This window comes from Coregonus clupeaformis, chromosome 24, assembly GCF_020615455.1.
Source record: "Coregonus clupeaformis isolate EN_2021a chromosome 24, ASM2061545v1, whole genome shotgun sequence".
In the NCBI taxonomy this organism is placed as follows: Eukaryota; Metazoa; Chordata; class Actinopteri; order Salmoniformes; family Salmonidae; genus Coregonus; species Coregonus clupeaformis.
This window is the reverse complement of record NC_059215.1, coordinates 3,335,528-3,358,939: the sequence shown is the minus strand read 5'-3', so window position 1 is coordinate 3,358,939 and position 23,412 is coordinate 3,335,528. Positions and strand designations below refer to the sequence as shown.

General features: G+C 40.7%; 1 protein-coding gene across 2 annotated transcripts; it reads right to left on the bottom strand.

The window, feature by feature from the left end:
• Nucleotides 1-1,448: 1,448 nt before the first annotated feature.
• Nucleotides 1,449-23,401, bottom strand: LOC121537600 (glucose-6-phosphate exchanger SLC37A2). 2 transcript variants are annotated; one of them, XM_045206982.1, is made up of 18 exons: nucleotides 22,712-23,401; nucleotides 18,631-18,712; nucleotides 18,269-18,359; nucleotides 17,982-18,060; nucleotides 17,724-17,859; nucleotides 16,946-17,022; nucleotides 16,311-16,477; nucleotides 15,792-15,829; nucleotides 12,358-12,504; nucleotides 10,458-10,560; nucleotides 10,245-10,307; nucleotides 9,767-9,852; nucleotides 9,137-9,185; nucleotides 8,730-8,803; nucleotides 8,320-8,398; nucleotides 6,493-6,590; nucleotides 5,317-5,381; nucleotides 1,449-2,168 (listed from the first exon to the last, which is right to left on the bottom strand). In XM_045206982.1, exons 1-18 carry the CDS (start codon nucleotides 22,768-22,770, stop codon nucleotides 2,153-2,155), a joined length of 1,509 nt encoding a protein of 502 aa, XP_045062917.1. In that variant the 5' UTR covers nucleotides 22,771-23,401; the 3' UTR covers nucleotides 1,449-2,152. The 2 variants fall into 2 exon arrangements, with proteins under 2 accessions (XP_045062917.1, XP_045062918.1); XM_045206983.1 differs by having other exon boundaries at nucleotides 10,470-10,560.
• Between the last annotated feature and the right edge of the window lie 11 nt (nucleotides 23,402-23,412).

Below are 23,412 nucleotides of genomic sequence, written 5' to 3'. Positions count from 1 at the left end.
ATTCTGTTTTTCCCCAGTTGCTTTGACTCTGAACCGTATTAAATGGAACATATTTGAACCAAAATGTATATTCTATCAGGCAGATGGAGTTGACAGTTGTGACCATGGTGATTCAAATATTGTTTGTTTAAATCTATCAAAAAGTGGAGAACTTTACAGACCATGAGTGGTCTTATTGCACTACATGTGCGTGTAATGAGGACACAATGAGGGTTCCTTATGGTATAGCTGACCCTGCACATTCCTGATTCATTTTAGACAAATCTGACAGAGTTGACCAAATCTCTGGATCTTTTAGGAATCACGGTTTTGAGAGAAGTATTCTTTAAAGTCACAGAGGGCTATAGCAAGCAACTATATAAGATCATTTCAGTTAATATCCATTATTGCTACACTTTTTGGAGCGCTTGAAATTGGGATCCTTTGACCCGGACAAGGGCATTTTCAGGCATAGAGCCGACATGGAAATTAACAATATTTAAAGTATTTTTTCCCTTCTAAAATTCCCCTAAATTTAATTTTTATGCTCAAATAATGCAACAAAATCAAAACATTTTCAGTTTGCCTGCCGGACAAGGATTGTCCCGACTTTCAAGAATCCCTGAACAACATAATACAGCCTGCCCTCTGCATAAGCTTATGCATGTCATGACATCTTCTGGGGCATTACAACTACCGGTAACTGCATCCCTTCCCCTCAATTCAAAATGTATTTTCCACCACCTATAGCAACGCCTCTCCCTACAACAAAGCAGAAGGTCCCTGAAGTAAAATCATCACCTTAATAACATGGGACACGTGAAATGTAGATCAAAAGGAATGGAAGTCCAATTCATTGAAGAAAAGAAAACAACTGTCTCAAGTGGACACTGGTCACCTGCCTGTTGTTGGTCAGAGGGAATAGTTGTCATGTGCCATTGAAACGGATGCGTTTACAAATCAGTCACGTGAAAACATTGAGTGAGCATGTTTTGCATGGCCCAGTCCAAAGTTCTCCTACAACAGGGTGATCAGATTAAGAGCTTACATCTGTAGCACTCAACTTGCAATTTAGGAGCCCGGGGACAAAAGTCAAACGCTCCAGTTATGATAATGATGGTTTGTTGGGACTGATGGTTTCTACGGTTGTGGTTGTTGCGTCTGGGAAAAGAGGTCTTGACAACTCTAGCATTTTAGCTGAGCCTAACCCTAACCCTTTTCCTAACCTTAACCTCATTCTCCTAACCTGCTATGTTAATACTCCTAACCTGCTGCGTTAGTTCTCCTAACCTGCTGCGTAAGTTCTCCTAACCTGCTGCGTAAATTCTCCTAACCTGCTGCGTAAAGTCACTTCTGTCCGTAGCTGGCCACAACCGTAGAAACCATCAGTCCCGACAAACCATCAGTATCACCACACCCCGATCAAAATCTGCGAGGCCCGCTATGAGGGGTGGAGTCAAAAACAAAACAACAATGAAACGCATGTGGTTGATACAAACTAATTTCTAATCATTGATCAACAAACATTTCAACAACCATTTGCATCAGAGACAAATAGAAGGATGTGATGGTGCTGTCTGAGAAATGATTCTTTCTTTTTTGATCTGTCAGACAATTTTTCCTTATTTGTACTGGTTTAGTTAGTGACGACATTTGCCGCCACAGCAATTGACTACAACTGCAAACTCCTCCTTCGCTGCTTATGTAGTTCGGCGTTCTCCAGCTATGCAAAACAAGCGTGCCCAATTTAGCTTGCCCAATACTGGCACGTGATTTTAACTGTTAGTAACCATGGAGGCGAGATTGGGGAAATGCACATCATTTTAATACTAAGATGAAAGACGCACACAGCACCGAGAGGGGCTATAAGAGTGAAGAAAAAAAATAAACATACAAAATAATAATAAAAAGGTATAAGAGAGAAAGAGCTTTGCGACCATTTGAAGCAGGGACATGTTCTCTCTCCGTCAGATGGTCCCAAAATATAAAATGTCCCCTTCCTCCTTTTTCAGCTAATTTCACCCGCTGGTGATGGGGTCTGAGTCCATTAAGCCTGAAGGATGAAAGGACCGGCACCGTATGAATTGCGGTGCGCCTCAGGGATTAGTCCTTGGTTCTTTTTCCTGCGTCCTTCCTTGCAGGTGTGATACGGTCTCTTGTCCCAGGCAGCCACTCAGATTTCTTTAAACCTGACAACACAAGGCGAGATTAGCCCGTTTCAGAATGGACCAAATGCAAACCTATTCCGGTCATTAACATAAGCACCAGATCATTGGATCTGATAAATTCAATGTAATTTCATATTTGAGGACTGGAGGAGAAGCAACCACCACAGAATATTCAACTGAGTATCCTCTCTGGAAAAGTTTGCAATAAACACTGTCCCTAGCCCGTTCTCAACTTCGCTGGGAGAGAGGCTAATGCTATGGAGTTAGTTTGGGAAGTGGAATAAATGGGGGGCAGCATAGAGCCACGAGGTGCATAATTGTTGTTGGGGATGGAGCATTGCTTTATTTGAAGGCAGCATTATATGACAGGATGTGAGGGTTAGTTTGGGACTTGGGATAAACGGGACAGCATGAGAGTGGTCGGCGGATATTGGGGGTGGATACAGCTTTCTTTTACCTTCGACACTGTTATGTAGCTCAGAGAGACACCTTGTACTGCAGTGTAACTGCATTATGATAAAACCGGACATGTTACACAGTGCATTATGGGTAATGTAGTACTGTTATAGTTTCCAAAACCACCTACAATGACATGTTAAACATGATGTCATAATGGCTCTTAACCCTTTACACTCGTACCTGTATAAGGGTTAAAAATGGCAGATTTGGGCGCTGATAAACGCCTAAATTGGAACGAAGTGGCTGTACAGTATCACACTATACATAACATCCGAGCTCTGTCTCTGCGCTTCTCAGTGCTGTATGGGTTTTGACTAACCGCCGTTCTGAACTTGAGCACCTCGCGCGACAAGACATTGCCCACATCCCTGCTTCTAATTGGCCAACTTTTGCACATTTACATTTTACATTTTTAGTCATTTAGCAGACGCTCTTATCCAGAGCGACTTACAGTTAGTGAATACATTTTTTTTTTTTTATACTGGCCCCCCGTGGGAATTGAACCCACAACCCTGGCGTTGCAAACGCCATGCTCTATCAACTGAGCTACATCCCTGCCGGCCATTCCCTCCCCTACCCTGGACGACGCTGGGCCAATTGTGCGCCGCCCATGAGTCTCCCGGTCGCGGCCGGCTGCGACAGAGCCTGGATTCGAACCAGGATCTCTAGTGGCACAGTTAGCACTGCGATGCAGTGCCTTAGACCACTGCGCCACTCAGGAGTGCACACATTTCTTGTTGTCTGTAAAATGCTGTAAATTAAGAGGACTATGTATTTTTAAAAATGAGACATTGATGATTATAATAAATACCACTGATGTCATACAAGCAAACCCAACACCTGTGAGTCCAAAGGTGCACTTCATATTTCCATATCATAAAACTCAGTCATATACAGTTTCAACGTTTATGATCACTATGTTTGATGTACAGTTACTAGATGACATTGCATCATACACTGGGTTGTTCTGACAAAAATGAGCCCGTTTGTCTATTGTGAAGAAGATTCGCCGCAGCACATGCACCCGAATGCACTCATGCCTCCTTTCTATGTGCACCAAAATTATGATCAGTTTCCATGAATTGCATTGTGAAAGCCTAACACTGTAAGATCGTATTTTATAACTTAGCTAGCCAAGTTGGCAATAGAACAGACTTTCAAATTATGCCCACCTGACATAGATTGAGATTTATAATGGACTGTTTTTGGTATGAGTAAACAGTCATTGTGTTATGGCTGGGATGGAGGGTTGTGTACCAAACAAAACAACTACAAGTGTGGTTGCTCTAGTCCCTCAACGGCACTGCTAGGAGAACAAAAAAGCCCCTTATAGTTGAAGACTGGATGTATCCAGAGTATTTTCTGATTTTGTTATCAACAAATGCAGCGAAAAGTACAGTAAATGTAAAATGCACATAAAATCAACAGTGTTTATGTTTGGATTCAGTCTTGTGTCAGGTGAACTGTTGTGTCCTCACAACTTTGGTCTAAGAATTTTCCCATAATCTCAAAATTGTTCCCTTTCATTGCTACCATGGTTATGCATACGCTTTTAATATTTATTCTGTAAGAAACAATTCAATTTAGCCCTATCCATATAGGCCAATTCCCACAAGTGCAAAGGGTTAATCGCAGTTGCCCAGCGTATATAGATTTGCAGAACATGGAAAGGTGCTTCTAATCAAGAAACTGTTACTTGATGTTATGCAAGAATAAAGAAGCCTGAGTGCTCGGTGAACAGAGCCGATTCTGTGTCACAACATTTGATTGAGCGTCTAAGACCAACTCAAGTCATCCATTCAAAGACAATCATGTCTCAAATCCTATGGGAACCTGGTGGAAATATATAACTCTCAAGACGCAGGTTGTCCCAGGTTGATAGTGATTGATTACTTATGATCTCTAAAAATAGCCTGAGGTGCAACTGCAATTTTTCTCTTAAAGTAACTGTCCAATGAAAATCTCTTAAAATTTAATATTCTGTTAACTCATACCCAAATATTGTTGTTGATTCATCCTATACTCGTATGTGGTGAAAGTATAAATTGGAGAAAAAGAAAAAAAAATAACTTTAAAAAACCCACCTAAAACTTGTACCAAACAGACCGTTTAAAAAATGCTTGCTATTTCCTCAGAGGATGATGTCATCCTCCTGAGGAGGATGAGCTGGCCAATCAGCGGTCTACTCGCATGAATATTTTTTATGGTCGGTATACGCCCAAACCACTCTGTTGTTGGGGTAGGCCCACACCATTCCAAAACAGAAAAGCTGCTTTTTGACATACTTAATTACCATGTTTTGGAAGAAAACTATTTAACTGATATTGTAATTAATTATAGGTAATATTTCATAGAAATTTGGAAATACTGGATATTTACTTTAAAGATGGCCAATTAATAAGAAGCCTGGAGGCCCCTTTGGAGTAGAATAATGAGCACCCTTAACCTCTAGGGACAGGCTAATGTACAAAAGCAATACTGAGTTTTGTGGCTTTGACCTGTATACAAAGTTAGTCATTTTTGTGCACACTCAAGTTCAATTGCATTTTCTTACCCTTAAGTAGCCAGTATTTGTTCACTCAGATAAAAAAAATGTATGATTTTATGATTTATTGCACTTAGAAGCCTCTTCATCCTAAGAAAAGGAAACCAGCTTTTGGCTTCCTGATAGGTGATCTGATTCCCAGTGGTGTATTCATGAGTGGCTCACCCTCTTTGTCTGGGGCTGTGTCCACACCAGCCCCTTACCTCCTTATACACCAGCCTGGACAGCAGCTGGAAAACAGGGAGAAAGCAAACGCAACACAGCTTACAAAAATATATCTATACGTTTTTACATATATAAAAAAACAAAAACATTTTCCACATATAACACAATATACAGTGCATTCTGAAAGTATTCAGACCCCTTCCCTTTCTCCAATTTTTTTTACGTTACAGTCTTATTCTAAAATGGATTTTTTTAAAAATTGGCCTCAACCTACACACAATAACCCATAATGACAAAGCAAAAACAGCTTTTTATAAGTTTTTGCTAAAATAATTAAAAATTAAAATCAGAAATACCTTATTTACATAGGTATTCAGACCCTTTGCTATGAGACTCGAAATTGAGCTTGTGTACATCCTGTTTCCATTGATCATCCTTGAGATGTTTTTACAACTTGATTGGAGTTCTTCCATTTAAGACCTTCAATGCTGCAGAAATGTTTTGGTACCCTTCCCCAGATCTGTGTCTCGGAGCTCTACGGACAATTCCTTCGACCCCATGGCTTGGTTTTTACTCTGACAAGCACTGTCAACTGTAGGACCTTATCTAGACAGGTGTGTGCCTTTCCAAATCATGTCCAATCAACTGAATTTACCACAGGTGGACTCCAATCAAGTTGTAGAAACATCAAGGACGATCAATGGAAACAGGATACACCTGAGCTCAATTTCGAGTCTCATAGCAAAGGGTCTGAATACTTACGTAAATAAGGTATCTGTTTATTTTTAATAAAGGTGCTCAAATTTCTACAAACCTGTTTTTGCTTTGTCATTATTGGGTATTACGTGTAGATTGATGAAGGGAAAAAAACTATTTAATCAATTTTAGAATAAGGCTGTAACGTAACAAAATGTGTAAAAAGTCAAGGGGTCTGAATACTTTCCAAATGCACTGTACAAGCTCCCAGTAATTTATTGTATAAATTTGAAAGCTAGAAAAAAATGAGTAGCTCGCGACATGTTTCATTTAAAAAAGTAGTTCTCATGGTAGAACAAGGTTGGAGACAGCTGTTGTACACAATCCACAGGTATAGCACCTTCTTTGTACATGTGGCTCAAATATTGCAGTGATTTATAAAACATGTTAATATAAATATAATAAAGAATAAAAACTAACCAAACAGGCGAGGATATCAGCAGTGATCAGCATGAAGAAGACATTGTTCCACCCCGTCGGAGAAATCAGTCCTGCTAACAGAGGACCTAGGGCAGCACCTACAGGACAGTCAGAATAACAGTCAAACGCTTGAGCACCTGAAACAAGGGGCCACATTTATCAACCGTGCATAAATGTCTCACTAAATTCTGGCGATTCTAGGATTTGCGTGCACAACAAATTATTGGGATATATCAAACTGTCGCACGCAACATATATGTCTTCTTTGATAAATCAGAGCCATACTATATTTGTGTGCTCGCCTGGAAAACGCCCTCCATTCACCTTTTATGGTAACAAAAACACCCTCATTTGCTGTATGATTTGGAGATGTTGGAACTGGGCCATAACAGTTTGTAAAGTAGAGCGCAATGGCAAATTTTATCACATTTATGTAGAGGTGTGCACAGAATGTTTGGTTTTGCAGTGACTTTTTCAAACAAGAAATGCATGCCGCCTATATACCATAAAACTTCAGTTAAATGCCCAGTCTCAAATAGCCACCTCGCCCTTTTAATAGCCAGGCAACGGCACACATTTCAGCAAAGAAACGCCTGATTCAACAAAACGCTGGGTCTAAATGAATTGTTTACGAGGTTACCATGGATTACCATACATTTTTTACGACGTTTAATGTTTGATTTGTTACATTAAATAATTCAGTAATGACTCGAAAAAAATCTTCCGTTTTTATCGCCAGTAAGAAACTGCACGCCATTGGCTGCTAACAGCTGAGAACTGCTAGCTAACTGTCAAGCACAAAAACAGTCAACAACTTTGGGGGTACAGACCCCTAGAAACCGTCAGATCACCCTTTAGTGGCGAAAGGTAAGAACTGCCAAAAATGCAGTCAGAGGAGAATAATTATTCTGTCAAGGAACTTTTTTTTTCTTTCTAAATAGAGGCATACTAAGACAAAAGAAATGCGACATAATGTGTAAATGATAACACAGTGCATGAAATGAAGAAATTGCTTAAAATGCTGGAAGTGAATGCTGGAATTAAAAAACTATGCAAATGAGCAAAAGCTGTGTGCATTAACAGAAACCTGTCTCTGATAAGTGCCTGTTGTGTTCAGTGATTTAAGCAAATAAATGCCAAGGCTATTAAATTCAGGTTTACGGTAATAAAAGTAAACGAAACACATTAGGCTACCTGCTGCTATGCGATCTCCTTACCGACGGGAAATGCATCCATTTTATCATTAGGCCTATGTTATGTTTTTATTAGCCTACCATTATTAAAATCCCCATGTATCAAACACCCCCATTTCCCTCAAAATAACAATATTTGCTTGCAATACAATTGATCAACCACTAGAAGTCAGATTCGCGTGGAGATACACACACCTTCGCATCAAGTTCAAAATGTATAAATACCAACTTTTGGGGAAAACTGCCGCACGCAAGGTTTAGAGTATTTTTTGTGCGCACGCAGCTTTAATAAATAAGGCCGCAGGTCTGGGTATATAATTTGATTTGGGACAACAATCATGAAAAGTCTGCCTTTAGAACACTACATAATTTACAATGGAAAATAATTGTGTATGGCAATGAGCCATGGACCTTGTACATAAACTGTATAAAAACAATTTGTAAATTGCCACATAACACTGCAATAACTGAGCATTGAAGTGAATCTCAAAACATAGGTGACCTTAAATAAAAACATTCCTTCATGCATTGACACAGGCGCACATAAATGCATCGTAGCGCCACTAACCCATTACTAGTTACCATTACAAGCGTCAAAACTAAAACATCAAGATTAGTACCAATCCCCACATACCTATCGACCCTGTGCCGTCAATAATGGCTGTGACCGTTGACAATGCTCTAGAGTTTCCCCTCAGGCTCTCATGTGTCCCCTATGAAAGGAAAAAACATCATTATGAACCAACATTCAGTCCTCTTTCCCAATTTGTCTCCTCGATTCCTTGCGTCCTCTCTCCTCACCACAAAACGCATTGAAGGTGAAGGTCTGACAGGAGGGACCTTGAATCGGTTTGAGAAAGAGGCAAGGGAGACAGAATGCAAGGAATCGAGGAAATACGCATTAAGACAGAGCCTTGGACTAACAGGGGATGTGGGGGAGTTAGGGCAATGAGGAGCTTATCTCCTCTGTGTGACTTTGGAAGAACTGAGGACCTCATCATGTTAGAGGGATGAAGTGGTGCAGTCTGGAATGGATATGCTTACCAGGTCAGCAGAAACAGCGGTGGTGATGAGGGCGTAGGGGCCGTTCACCAGGGCTCCACACACCAACAGCATCCCTACAGGGCAGAGGTACACAACAACACAGCACTGTGAGAGAATCCGGCATGTACAGTACGCTAGCTAGCAGATAGCAAGGCTATTTTGTAAGAAGCTTTTCATTGTGATATGTGGTTATGTTGATTGCCTACTTTAGTTGAAAGCACTGATTGTAACTCGCCCTAGATAAGTGCGTCTGCTAAATGTGAAAGGCTACAAACACATGACCGACACACAGTTTAGTACAATGTGTTAAATTGGAGCATTGATGTAGTCGTCAGCAGGAGGGATTGAGACTAAAATGGCTCTATGGTTTGAAAGTCAAATTTCATACAAAAAAACGTATCTCTTACCGATTGTGGTTGCTAGGCTATGCTGTCCAATGTGGTTGTACAGGAACAGCTAGGAAAGCAAAACAAACATTTAGACTGGATTTGGGGTAAAAGGTGGCACTCTTGAAGGATTTGCTCATGATTTAATAACCCACATGTAGACCCAAAGGAAAACATTGAGCTATGCTGAAAAACAGATTGACACAATACTGTCAAGGAACTCGCAACCTATCATGAAATGTTTCTCGGGCTTGGGCAGCAGGTGAAGTTCACTGCCAATTCCAGAGCAACAAGCGCAGCCAAATTCCTTTTTCAGAGTCCATCATGCAGTCATATTTACATGACATATATGTGATTATGTGATCAAAACATTGACAGAGAGAATTTCCTATTTTCATTAGTGAATATAAAGTGTGTCTAGTCCACATTTGTAATTGAGGCCTTTGTGCGGGCCTTTCCTTTCTTGATCTACAGTATATTTTAGCCCAGCACTGGTTTTCTAAAGTTTGGGATGTGGATATGACTCTCGAATGCCACATTTACAACTCAAAGAGGAGACATAAATGTACTATAATAAAGAGACACTAGAAATGTCCATGGTGTTACACATGGTAAAAGCCAGTGATGTCTTTTGTGTGAATGAACACTCACCATAGGAGCAGCCACAATTAACATGACACAGCAGGTAGAGGCTCTGCCCCCAGTTTGGTCCGACACCAGTCCAGCCACGATGCCCCCTGCAGACACACAACACACACGCTTAACACAGACTTAACACGTAGGGGAAGATAGCAGTCCTACATCATATGAAAATATTCAGCCTTTGAGGAGCTGCATTGAAGATCAATAGTAAGTGCTCAGACACCAATACAGTAGGAGCCATTCATTGACCAATTCTAATGAGAACTCTTCTGACTGCAGAAAATCACTTTGTATGTCTATGTTCTGTTTTATGATGACTGCAGAAACCACTCGTTATGTCTATCACTTGTTATGACTACAGTGTAGACAAAACATCCAGGTCAATCAGAGAAGAGCTTCCTGGTTCCTCATATGATCTCTCAGATTATTGGGCTATAAAGGTTACATAATTCCATATAAAGTCATTCACACGACTGTTAAGGCTTACCCACAATTCCTCCTACATCAAATAGTGTTGACATGTCCCCAGCTTCCTTGGGGTCAAAATGGGCTGAGGAAATAAACATTAGGAATTTTAAGCGACACAGTATGCCAAATTAACTAACAGCCCATCTCACAATGCAATGCAAATCATTATCAGCGTATAAGCATTGTTAGCATTTGAACCCTCAGGTGAAAATGACAACAAATAGGAGCTAACCTGAGTACGTACCAACGTTAGAGATGTAGAGAGGAAGCCAGTAGAGAAAGGTGTAGCTAACAAGCTTAGCGAACAGCAGACAGAGGGAGAACTCCATTACGCCCTGTAAGATAATAACACACATATTACACACTGGTCAGAGCAGTCATAGCAACTGTCATAACAAGAAATCCAAACTGGATGGTCTTCAGAGATCAATGGGAGGGGTTGAGGGTAGCTGAAGGCTGGGACTAAAAACAAACAAAAGATAACTAATGTAAAATATACTGTCCGTGAAATGTATGTAATATTTACAAACTGGAAGTGGAAGCCTAAGTATTGTTGTAGTTTACTCCAATTGGGTGGTAAGGTTAGGGGAAAATAATAAATAAAATATATTTAATTATACTGAACAAAAATATAAAATGCAACATGCAACAATTTCAAAGATTTTACTGAGTTACAGTTCATATATGGAACTCAGTCAACTTAAAAATCATTAGGACCTAATCTATGGATTTCACATGACTGGGAATACAGATATGCATCTGTTGGTCACAGATACCTTTAAAAAAAAAAAGGTATGGGGTGGATCAGAAAACCAGTCAGAATCTGTCACCATTTGCCTAATTTTTTTATTCTTAATTTTACTATGAGCGCGACACATCTCCTTCACATAGAGTTGATCAAGCTGTTGATTGTGGCCTGTGGAATGTTGTCCCACTCCTCTTCAATGGCTGTGCGAAGTTACTGGATATTGGCGGGAACTGGAACACGCTGTCGTACACGTCGATCCAGAGCATCCCAAACATGCTCAATGGGTGACATGCCTGGTGAATATGCAGCCCATGGAAGAACTGGGACATTTCCAGCTTCCAGGAATTGTGTACAGATCCTTGAGACATGGGGCCGTGCATTATCATGCTGAAACATGAGGTGCTGGCGGCGGATGAATGGCATGACAGTGGGCCTCAGGATCTCGTCACAGTATCTCTGTGCATTTAAATTGCCATCAATAAAATGCAATTGTGTTCGTTGTCCGTAGCGTATGCCTGCGCATACCAAACCCCACTGCCACCATGGGGCACTCTGTTCACAACGTTGACATCAGCAAACTGCTCGCCGACACAATGCCATACACGTGGTCTGCGGTTGTAAGGCAGGTCGGACGTACTGCCAAATTCTGTAAATTGACGTTGGTGGCGGCTTATGGTAGAGAAATGAACATTCAATTATCTGTCATCAGCTCTGGTGGATATTCCTACAGTCAGCATGCCAATTGCAAGCTCCCTCAAAACTTGAGATATCTGTGGCATTGTGTTGTGTGACAAAACTGCACATTTTAGAGTGGCCTTTTATTGTCCCCAGCACAAGGTACTCCTGTGTAATGATCATGCTGTTTAATCAGCTTCTTGATATGCCACACCTGTCTGGTGGATGGATTATCTTGGCAAAGAAGAAATGCTCACTAACAGGGATGTAAACAAATGTGTGCACAACATTTAAGAGAATTACACTTTTTGTGCATTTGTTTATTGATTTCAGCTCATGAAACATGGGACCAACACTTTACATGTTGCGTTGATGTTTTGTTCAGTGTAGTTTACTCCAATTAGGGGAGGGATGGAAGGGTTAGGGGAAAATAATAAAGAAGGAAAATATATTTAAAAAATATATTTAAAATAATATATATATGGGGGATTGGAAATTATGCAGACAATTACATTGATTGATGCCACAATCTATCTGCAATTTTAAAAAGCTGCTCTACCCCATTTTTTTATAAACTCATTAAAACAGCCTACTGCATTCACGTGAGTCTGGAGAGCAATTATTAACCATGAGTCACAACAGAAAGCAAATGAAACAGCTTGAAATTGAAAATAATTGAAATTAAAGTAACATAGTGATCACCACTCACAGGTATCCTGAGGGCCCCACAGAAGCTGATGGCCTCGGTGTGCTCCTCTGTCGCCTCGGAAGAGATAGAGTTGGACAGACCAGGACTGCTGAAGATCTCCTCGTTACTAGATGAGTTTTGTAAGAGAGGCTCCTTCTCGTTGTCCTCCTGCTCATACACAGCAATTAGCATTGTTCTAACCATGGCTACAACTACACTACCGTTCAGAAGTTTGGGGTCACTTTCCTTGTTTTTGAAAGAAAAGCAATTTTTTTGTCCATTAAAATAACATCAAATTGATCAGAAATACAGTGTTGACATTGTTAATGTTGTAAATGGTTATTGTAGCTGGAAACAGCTGATTTTTAATGGAATATCTACATAGGCCCATATTATCAGCAACCATCAGTCCTGTGTTCCAATGGCACGTTGTGTTTGCTAATCCAAGTTTATCATTTTAAAAGGCTAATTGATCATTAGAAAACCCTTTTTCAATTATGTTAGCACAGCTGAAAACTGTTGTGCTGATTAAAGAAGCAATAAAACTGGCCTTCTTGAGACTAGTTGAGTATCTGGAGCATCAAATCAAATTTTATTTGCCACATGTGCCGAATACAACAGGTGTAGACATTACTGTGAAATGCTTACTTACAGCCCTTAACCAACATTGCATTTATTTTTAAATAAAAAAGTAAAATAAAACAAAAAAGTGTTGAGAAAAAACCTAGGCAGAGTTTCAAAGAAAAAGTCCAGTGTCTGTGTTCATTTGCCCATCTTTAATCTTTTATTTTTATTGGCCAGTCTGAGAGGCTTTTTCTTTGCAACTCTGCCTAGAAGGTCAGCACCCCGGAGTCGCCTGATCACTGTTGACGTTGAGACTGGTGTTTTGCGGGATCTATTTAATGAAGCTGCCAGTTGAGGACCTGTGTGGCGTCTGTTTCTCAAACTAGACACTAATGTATTTGTCCTCTTGCTCAGTTGTGCACCGGGGCCTCCCACTCCTCTTTCTATTCTGGTTAGAGCCAGTTTGCGCTGTTCTGTGAAGGGAGTAGTACACAGCGTTGTACGAGATCTTCAGTTTCTTGGCAATTTCTCGCATGGAATAGCCTTAATTTCTCAGAACAAGAATAGACTGACAATTTTCAAAAGAAAGTTATTTGTTTCTGGCCATTTTGAGCCTGTAATCTAACCCACAATTGCTGATGCTCCAGATACTCAACTAGTCTCAAGAAGGCCAGTTTTATTGCTTCTTTAATACAGTGGGGGAAAAAAGTATTTAGTCAGCCACCAATTGTGCAAGTTCTCCCACTTAAAAAGATGAGAGAGGCCTGTAATTTTCATCATAGGTACACGTCAACTATGACAGACAAAATGAGATTTTTTTTCTCCAGAAAATCACATTGTAGGATTTTTTATGAATTTATTTGCAATTTATGGTGGAAAATAAGTATTTGGTCAATAACAAAAGTTTCTCAATACTTTGTTATATACCCTTTGTTGGCAATGACACAGGTCAAACGTTTTCTGTAAGTCTTCACAAGGTTTTCACACACTGTTGCTTGTATTTTGGCCCATTCCTCCATGCAGATCTCCTCTAGAGCAGTGATGTTTTGGGGCTGTCGCTGGGCAACACGGACTTTCAACTCCCTCCAAAGATTTTCTATAGGGTTGAGATCTGGAGACTGGCTAGGCCACTCCAGGACCTTGAAATGCTTCTTACGAAGACACTCCTTCGTTGCCTGGGCGGTGTGTTTGGGATCATTGTCATGCTGAAAGACCCAGCCACGTTTCATCTTCAGTGCCCTTGCTGATGGAAGGAGGTTCACTAAAAATCTCACGATACATGGCCCCATTCATTCTTTCCTTTACACGGATCAATCGTCCTGGTCCCTTTGCAGAAAAACAGCCCCAAAGCATGATGTTTCCACCCCCATGCTTCACAGTAGGTATGGTGTTCTTTGGATGTAACTCAGCATTCTTTGTCCTCCAAACACGACGAGTTGAGTTTTTACCAAAAAGTTCTATTTTGGTTTCATCTGACCATATGACATTCTCCCAATCCTCTTCTGGATCATCCAAATGCACTCTAGCAAACTTCAGACGGGCCTGGAAATGTACTGGCTTAAGCAGTGGGACACGTCTGGCACTGCAGGATTTGAGTCCCTGGCGGCGTAGTGTGTTACTGATGGTAGGCTTTGTTACTTTGGTCCCAGCTCTCTGCAGGTCATTCACTAGGTCCCCCTGTGTGGTTCTGGGATTTTTGCTCACCGTTCTTGTGATCATTTTGACCCCACGGGGTGAGATCTTGCGTGGAGCCCCAGATCGAGGGAGATTATCAGTGGTCTTGTATGTCTTCCTTTTCCTAATAATTGCTCCCACAGTTGATTTCTTCAAACCAAGCTGCTTACCTATTGCAGATTCAGTCTTCCCAGCCTGGTGCAGGTCTACAATTTTGTTTCTGGTGTCCTTTGACAGCTCTTTGGTCTTGGCCATAGTGGAGTTTGGAGTGTGACTGTTTGAGGTTGTGGACAGGTGTATTTTATACTGATAACAAGTTCAAACAGGTGCCATTAATACAGGTAACGAGTGGAGGACAGAGGAGCCTCTTAAAGAAGAAGTTACAGGTCTGTGAGAGCCAGAAATCTTGCTTGTTTGTAGGTGACCAAATACTTATTTTCCACCATAATTTGGAAATACATTCATTCAAAATCCTACAATGTGATTTTCTGGATTTTTTTCTCTCAATTTGTCTGTCATAGTTGACGTGTACCTATGATGAAAATTACAGGCCTCTCTCATCTTTTTAAGTGGGAGAACTTGCACAATTGGTGGCTGACTAAATACTTTTTTCCCCCACTGTAAGCACAACAGTTTTCAGCTGTGCTAACATAATTGCAAAAGGGTTTTCTAGTGATCAATTAGCCTTTTAAAATGATCAACTTGGAGTAGCAAACACAACGTGCCATTGGAACACAGGACTGATGGTTGCTGATAATGGGCCTCTGTACGCCTATGTAGATATTCCATTAAAAATCAGCTGTTTCCAGCTACAATAGCCATTTACAACATTAACAATGTCTACACTGCATTTCTGATCAATTTGATGTCATTTTAATGGACAAAAAAATTGCTTTTCTTTCGAAAACTAGGACATTTCAAAGTGACCCCAAACTTTTGAACGGTAGTGTATGTTTTATGTATAGTCTGTCTAACATGTCTTCTAGTACTCTATAATATAAAGTCTTTCGAAAGAAAGGGAAATAATATCATGACAAAACGTTGGTCAAAACAAAATCAGATCATAATCTGGGGGTAGCTGGTAGCCTAGAGGTTAGAGAAGCAGGGCAGGTATCACATCTCAGGTGCCACCTACACCTACTGCCCTTGAGCAAGGCAGCCCTTCTCTATACTACTAAGGGCACCCATTACTTCATATGTTCTTTGGTTATACTTACATGGTGCTGCGGAGGGCTGCAGCCGACATCTTCTGGTTCTGTGACAGAAAAAAGGTTGTGCTCACAAATCCATTTTCATGTCAAAATACAGTCTTGGGACAAGCCTATTCTTATTTTATATGTCTACATGAGAACAGTCTGTTTAAGATGAAATGCCTGCAGAGTAGAAACTCTGAAATGCTGTCTGAGAACGCAAGATGATCCATTTTCAAACTAGGTTAATAAAACCGTATCCTCCATAATAACTTTATAATAGCAATGAACATTATATACCATTTCATTTTCACTCTGATCTACAGTATCAAGCTTCAATAGGTCGTAGTGGTTTATGCAGTCAGCAATATGGGCATGTTGACATGTTTTGATCTGGGACCGTATTCATAAAACATCTCAAAGTAAGATCTAGGATCAGGTCCCATCTGTCCATTCATTATAAACTAAAAGGCAAATCTGATCCTAGATCAGCACTCCTACTAATGAGACTAGAATACAGACCTAGAGGTCAAAGGTCACACTCACTCTCTACCAGGAAGAAGAAGCAGAGCACGCCCGTAGAGGCGATAATGATGCCGGGCACGATGAAGGACATGCCCCAGGCCGAGGACACAAATATGCCGGCGATAAGCGAGCCCAGGATGTTGCCTACCGAGGTGTGGGAGTTCCACACGCCCATGATGAACCCTCGTCTGGAGGGCGAGGGACAGACACACACAGATGGGATGGACATGAAAGAGGTGGGTTTAGAAACATTGTATATCTTGACAGTGAACAGTGAGACAGTGAGCCTGCTTACTTTAACTTATAGGGACACTTGTTGGACATACAGAATATATTGGAGTGAATTCGATATATACTTAAAACATTCAATTCATTCAACATACCGGTACTAAATACTGAGGACAGCTTTCGGCAGTAAAATGCTCAATTGGAAACTGGACATCTGTAAATTGTTCCTATTTTGAATTTCCAAACACTCATTACACTCAAACCTGTTCCAACAAAGGCCCTGACCGGAGAGTACTGTTTTTAATTTAACATAATGTGACTGACCTTGATCAAAAAAAAGATACCCTACACTATATGGAAAATGGGGTACTGATACTGTGTAGTCAGCATTGCTGAACCGGTCTGGAGTAAGGATATGTCTCACTCACTTCCCCTTTCCGAACCAGTTCCCAACGCAGGCCACCACTGCAGGCCAGCCAGTTGTCTGCACCAGTCCATTCATTGCCTAGGGAAGTAAGAGAGGGAGATTTAGATTTTTATTTCAACATTAAATATGCCCCTATACCCCAACCCGATGAGAGAAAAAGAGACGGAGAGAGAGATACGTTTTGTATCCCCATGAGAGAGCGAGATACAAACAAAGACACAGAAAAAGAAAAAGGGGGGTGGGCCGGTTACCCACACCATCATATTCTCACACACAGCCTTGACAAAAGCACTGGCATGGAAACAATCCCTCAGCCTCCCTCACACTCTCAGCATCATATGATACTGCTGACCTGTCATGTGATAGTGCCTAAAGCCCCCATGCCAACTTTTATCAGATTTTCCTTTTACAACCCATGTTGTTTTGTTGCTGCATATGCTCAGATAGGAAAACTCATAAATGTGCATGCATACACAAGGCCCTGTATACACAGTGTGGCCAAAGATTTGATCAAAGATAACTTTTTTCATAATGAACTTCAAACTGTTGTTTTTCAGTACCAGGCCGTGTTCATTAGGCACGAAACGCAAGACAACTGACAAACAGAGAGGGTCTACCTGGACTTGTGCAATAAGACACCATGTTTTTGTTTTCCCGTTACAAAATGTTTCAGTTGCAAACTCTTATGAACATGCCCCAGGTCGGGCCTGAATTCAAAGGTGACTATGCTGCAGGGTGTGAGCGAGTGACAATGGTTTTGGAGGAGATTTAACCCTTACCTGGACAAAGGCGTAGTACCATATGGAGTGGATGTTCCAGTAGAAGCCCAGGCCAAACAGACATGTGAAGAGACCACTGAGAAGCATCCCAGTGGTCAGGTAGTAACGCAAGGGCACACGCTCACCAAATATCCCACTGTCAAAACACACAACACATCATCTGGTTAACTCCTTGTAGTGAGGTTTAATACACACGCAAGCATGCACACCCACACCCACAAAACAACACAATCATATAATTTACATAATTCTGCCTACCTGAAAAACATGCCAATGGCATAAGCAACCAGGAAAGAGTTGTCCACGGCTCCAAACAGCGTCTGGTAGTTGTCCTGGTCTGGACAAAACAAGATGGCATAGAAAATGTCTGAATGAAATCTGCTGTCCCAATGCTTAACCAGCGACATGACAACTGATTAATTCTACTGACATAGTGTGCTTTCTATATATTCGTTTTGGAAGCACTCAGAAACACTTTGGAAATGTTTTGGAAGCCTATTCCTTCTTAAAATGAACGAAGAAGTCGAGTCAAGCAGAGGACTCACCAAATGGCGCCCAGTCACACCAGGTTTCATTGTCAGTTCCGTTGAGGTTTGGTGGCCGAATGAGGGTGGAACAATTTTTGTGCAGCTCACTCTGTATATACATGAAGCAATAACCAGAGATTACACACATGGACAGAAAACACTCAGCCTTCAAGACACAACCAGCTTAAACGTCTCGAAACAAAGACAGCCACTATCATATAACTTTCTCAAAAATGACTATGTTAACTATTGTAGTGTAACTTGAGTGTTCTAGGGCTTTTGTGGCCTAGAACACATAGAGATCTTACAATATAGAGCTGAACAGTGTGGCCTTACATTAAGATAACGTTTCATACAGGTTTGTGAAGTCAGTGTATCACCTTGACGATGCTGATGGGTTTCCGGGAGAGATGGTAGCTGGTATAGAAGAGAAAAGTGAGGAAGAGGGTGAAACCCCTGTACCTGCACAGAGATTAGAAAAAGAGATCATTCTAATGTTGTCCAAAGCAAATACCATGCCATTAACAACCTCATCTTTGTAAGTCAAAGCACACCAATTTTATGGACAGTCTCTTATACATTATCTAGATTAGACTAGAGGTCTACAGGGCCTACGTATTATGGGATATTAGTCTCATAGGACCGGGTAGGGAGAGGAGAAGAGAAAACAACTGTTCACATGGTCTTGTCTGTACAGTAGACAGTACACATAGGCTTGTTTTTTAGTGGGAAACAAACAGGATATTTCAGAAGAGTTATTCACTGCAGGGAGCAGTACAGGGACTTCGCTGGCACGAGATGCACAGGAAGGCAGCTAGCTACACCACACACACAGTGCACACTCTGTATTGACCTGTTTACATTTCATGGAGTGGAAAGGAAGGTTTTACCACCAAGTTATATTTTAGTAACAGTTAACACCTCACTCAGAACCTGGTGTAACCTCCTCATCCTCAGGCTAATTGCACACAACACATAAGATACGTCCAAAACGACACCCTATTAGTGCAATACTTTTGACCAGAGCGCTATGGGCCTTGGTCAAAAGTAGTACACTAGGGCCTTGGTCAAAAGTAGTCACTACATAGGGAATGGGATGCCATTTCGGACACAGACATTCGGGAGGAAGTGTTGTGCGCAAGACCAAACCTGCTGTGACCTTTACAGTTTGACTGACAAAATCTAGGACAAAGTGTGACTATTTTGTCAGGTTTATGGAACATACTGGATCAGTGACAACAATAATCCAGAAAGTTTTGTGGATTGACGAAATGTTGTAGAAATCCAACAGTGTAGATGGCCTTCGCCTAGGATGTCTTCAAAAAACAGACCTATAACTCACATTTCTCACATATTGCAGCTTTAAAGTATACTTTTTTTTAAAAGTTGTAAGGTTTATGTCCCCACTACAACAACACAATACTTAAAGCTGCAATATGTAACGTTTTGGGGCGACCCGACCAAATGCACATAGAAATGTGAGTTATAGATATATCACTCATTGAAAGCACGTCTAAGAAGTGGTACATCCGTTCTATGTGCGCTATTTCTATGCTTCCGTTCTTACGTTTTGTTTTTGCATCTTTTACTTTCGGTTGTGTACACCAGCTTCAAACAGCTAAAAACACATTTTTGGTTATGGAAAATACATTTAATATCGGTTTAAATGGTACAATGATTCACTACACTATACATTGGCTAATTTCAGTTTGTGACAAAACAAGCAAACTATTAGAATTGTAGCAACCAGGAAATGGCGGTGCGCTTTCTACATATTGCACCTTTAAATACACATAATTTTGACCTTGAAACATTTAATTTAAATACTGTAGAATACCATTCATTTCTATGGACTATGGAGGACTGCTTCTTCTGGGGAGTGCCAATATGGCCGACCGGTGACTTCAAAGCCTCTCATTGGCCAATACATAGCATCAGCAGTCCAGGGTTTATATATATATATATATATATATATATATATATATATCATTGGTTATAACTATACCTAATGAACAGTGACGATTTTATGTAGGCCCACAAACTGTTAGAGCCTACATAAAGCTGTCCCAACACCTTACCACCGCTACACCTGGCCATCAGCTGAGCCTTGTCTGGCAGGGAAACAGTTCATTCAGCCTCATTTACTGCCTTTAAAAAAAACATAGCTGAAATAGCTGACTTGCTTAAACAAATGTGGTTTCTAATGACAATTGAGATGTACTAACTATGGCATAAGGGGACGACGAGCGGATAAGAGGCAATCCATCATTTCAATTAAGACTTTAATGAGCGAGCTAGGACGGACAAAGTCAATATAACTATTTGTTCAGCACTTTTGAAATGTACAGAGACAGAATTCAGAACATGGGCCGTTTTTACATTATTCTCCCTGTACACCAAGTCAGAACCACAGGATAAATAAAAAGCTCTTACAATATTCGATGACGACATTTCTCTAAAACAGGCTATAGGCTACATGTGCACCACCAAGTCAGAACAGTAGGCTAAGTCATGAGGGGAAAAGGGTGAGGCACATGGGCTACTAACAGCTTACTACACAACATACACTTAGTATTACTTTCTTAGCTACAGTATACACACATCTCCCTGGCATATTACATAATTTATGCAGCAGCATAACTTATATATTTTTGCTCACCTTGTTGTGCTGTGTGCTCACTTGAACAGGAAGGTGACGTGGCGGTCCTTCGTGGGCAAATTTTGTAAAAGTCTGGCATTCTCTGGATTTATGGTGCTTTCAAGACAACTGGGAACTCGGAAAAAAACAAGGTAAAATCATGACGTCAGTGATCTTCAGGTCGGAGCTCTAGAAAGAGGCCCGAGTTCCCACTTGGAATTCCATGTTAGATAACCGTTCAAAGCGTATTTTCCCAGTCGGAACTTGTTTTTAACCGAGTTCCCAGTTGTCTTGAACTCACTGAAATCTGAGATTTCCCAGTTCTGAGTTTCCAGTTGTTTTGAACGCGGCAGAAGTCATGCTGGATTGACAGCATGGCCAATGTTGAATGTTTATCCTTTTAAGCTTGGAAAAGATACCCTTAAAACCAGACTTGGACCACACACCCACTGCACTGAATAGCAGGCTAGTGATGGCTTTGCAACGCTTGCAGTTTGCCACTGATTCCTTCCAAACCACTCATTGTTGAATTTGCGATTTCCAACTTGTTGTGTAATGTTTATGTCCAATGGCCGATGAGCACCGATACGTTTCATCTATAATTTATCTTCATATAACAAGGATTGAAAAGGATTTGCCAGTAGATTGTCATCTTGATTCATGATGATGACGACTGCTAGGTTGCTAGCTAAGATTTTGAAAGTATGATGTTGACATGATCAGTCCAATCAAAGCTACGGTAGATATAACGTGATTTGACGTCATTTTATCTGTGGCCGATGACCTTGAGCCTTCTTGGATGGGCACTTCTAACGTAACTCTATGGCAGCACCCAAGGGGCTTGAATTTTCGAGCTCTCCCCGTAGATTTTGCGGTGACGTAGTGTCCCATGAGTGACAGAACACTGTCTAGGGAACATTACCAACCCCTACACTATTTTCCACTGGCTGCCCCACCACCACAGAAAGCACTGAGCTAGGCTGAAACACCTGTATTTTGGAGCTGCCTTACTCAAGAAAGCAAAAAAGAGACCATGTTTGTATACGGCTTTATTAACTCAATGATCATTTTCTTTCAATAGCAAAATAACATGAAAAACAGGCACACACAATTTGTGACATATATATTTTTTAGCTAAACAGGTGAGTTCAAAATGACGAGTCGCCAATGTTAATGAAACACAATGGAAATCTAGACGGTTGACAAACCTTTAATTCCTAACATTCTAACCATCTTAGAATGTCAGTAGTGCATAGAATGTCCCCAAATCAATGCCTCCAGCCTGGGTTGGGGAGCAAGTAGCTGACTAGTTGTGGCTATTCAGCAGCCTGATGGTCTGGGGTAATAGCACTTGGCCAGTCCTCCAGTTTTTGCTATGATGCTCCTGAACCCTAAACTTAACCCCTAACCTAGCTAACGTTAGCCACCTAGCTAACATTAACCACAACAAATTAGAATCTGTAACATTTCATACGTTTCGCAAATTCGTCACATATTATATGTTTTGCAAATTCGTAACATATTGTACATTGTGCAAATTCGTAACATGTACGAAATGGTTGATGGATATCCACAAATTAATATATATCATACGAAACATATCATACTAAATGGGATTCTCGAAAGTACATACAGAATAATACGAAATGCTCTGAGACCAGGTTGCAGCCTCATGTCTAGCCAATCATTGACTTCTAGCTGATTGGCGACAAAACAGTTGTTCCCCTCCCCCATCATCAACCTACATACTGTACAATGCAATAGTTTTGTTTGCATAAAGGGTGTCACACACACAACAGAATTCAAAGATAGTAGAAACTTACCCGCTGTCTCTTGAGAAGGACGTGATCAGTCGGATGCCAGGAGCCAAAGAAGACCTCATATTTGGTGGAGGTCTTCTACCTTCGTAAAACTTGTTAAAACTGCTTACAATTCTCTCTCAGACATGGCATCAAAAGTTATAGTTCGTTCGCCTTCTATACATCCAATTGATATATTGTCTGTTAAAAAAATAGTACTACAAACATATCTAAAACCAGCAAGAAAACAAACTGAAAATCGATACATGGGACTTTAAAACAGCTTCTCACACAGGTTCGAGCTCCTATGACTTTTCATTTTTAGTTACAATATTCCATCGATATTTTTCCCACTTTGATTATTAACACTGGTTTCTTTCTTTTTTTTGGTTTAAAGTGTATTCATTTAAAATATAAATAATAAAATCAGCGCACTGATCAAAACAGCTTCAGTCGCTAGGCTATTCCTACTTCCTGTTGATGGGTGAATCTCCGCAAACAATGAATTCCCATAGATTTCCATGCACGCTTGAGCCCGCTGATAGCGTTATAAAAGCCGGTTCCTATAAATACTCTATGCACTTCTCTACCGTGTCACATGCACGTTAGTCCACATGTTTACGGATTCTGTCCATAATAGTTCAAGGGTAGCCATTCCCTAATCTTTTCCAAACCCACCCGCCGCACCAAAACAGATATTCGGAAGTGTGTGGACATGTGATTCC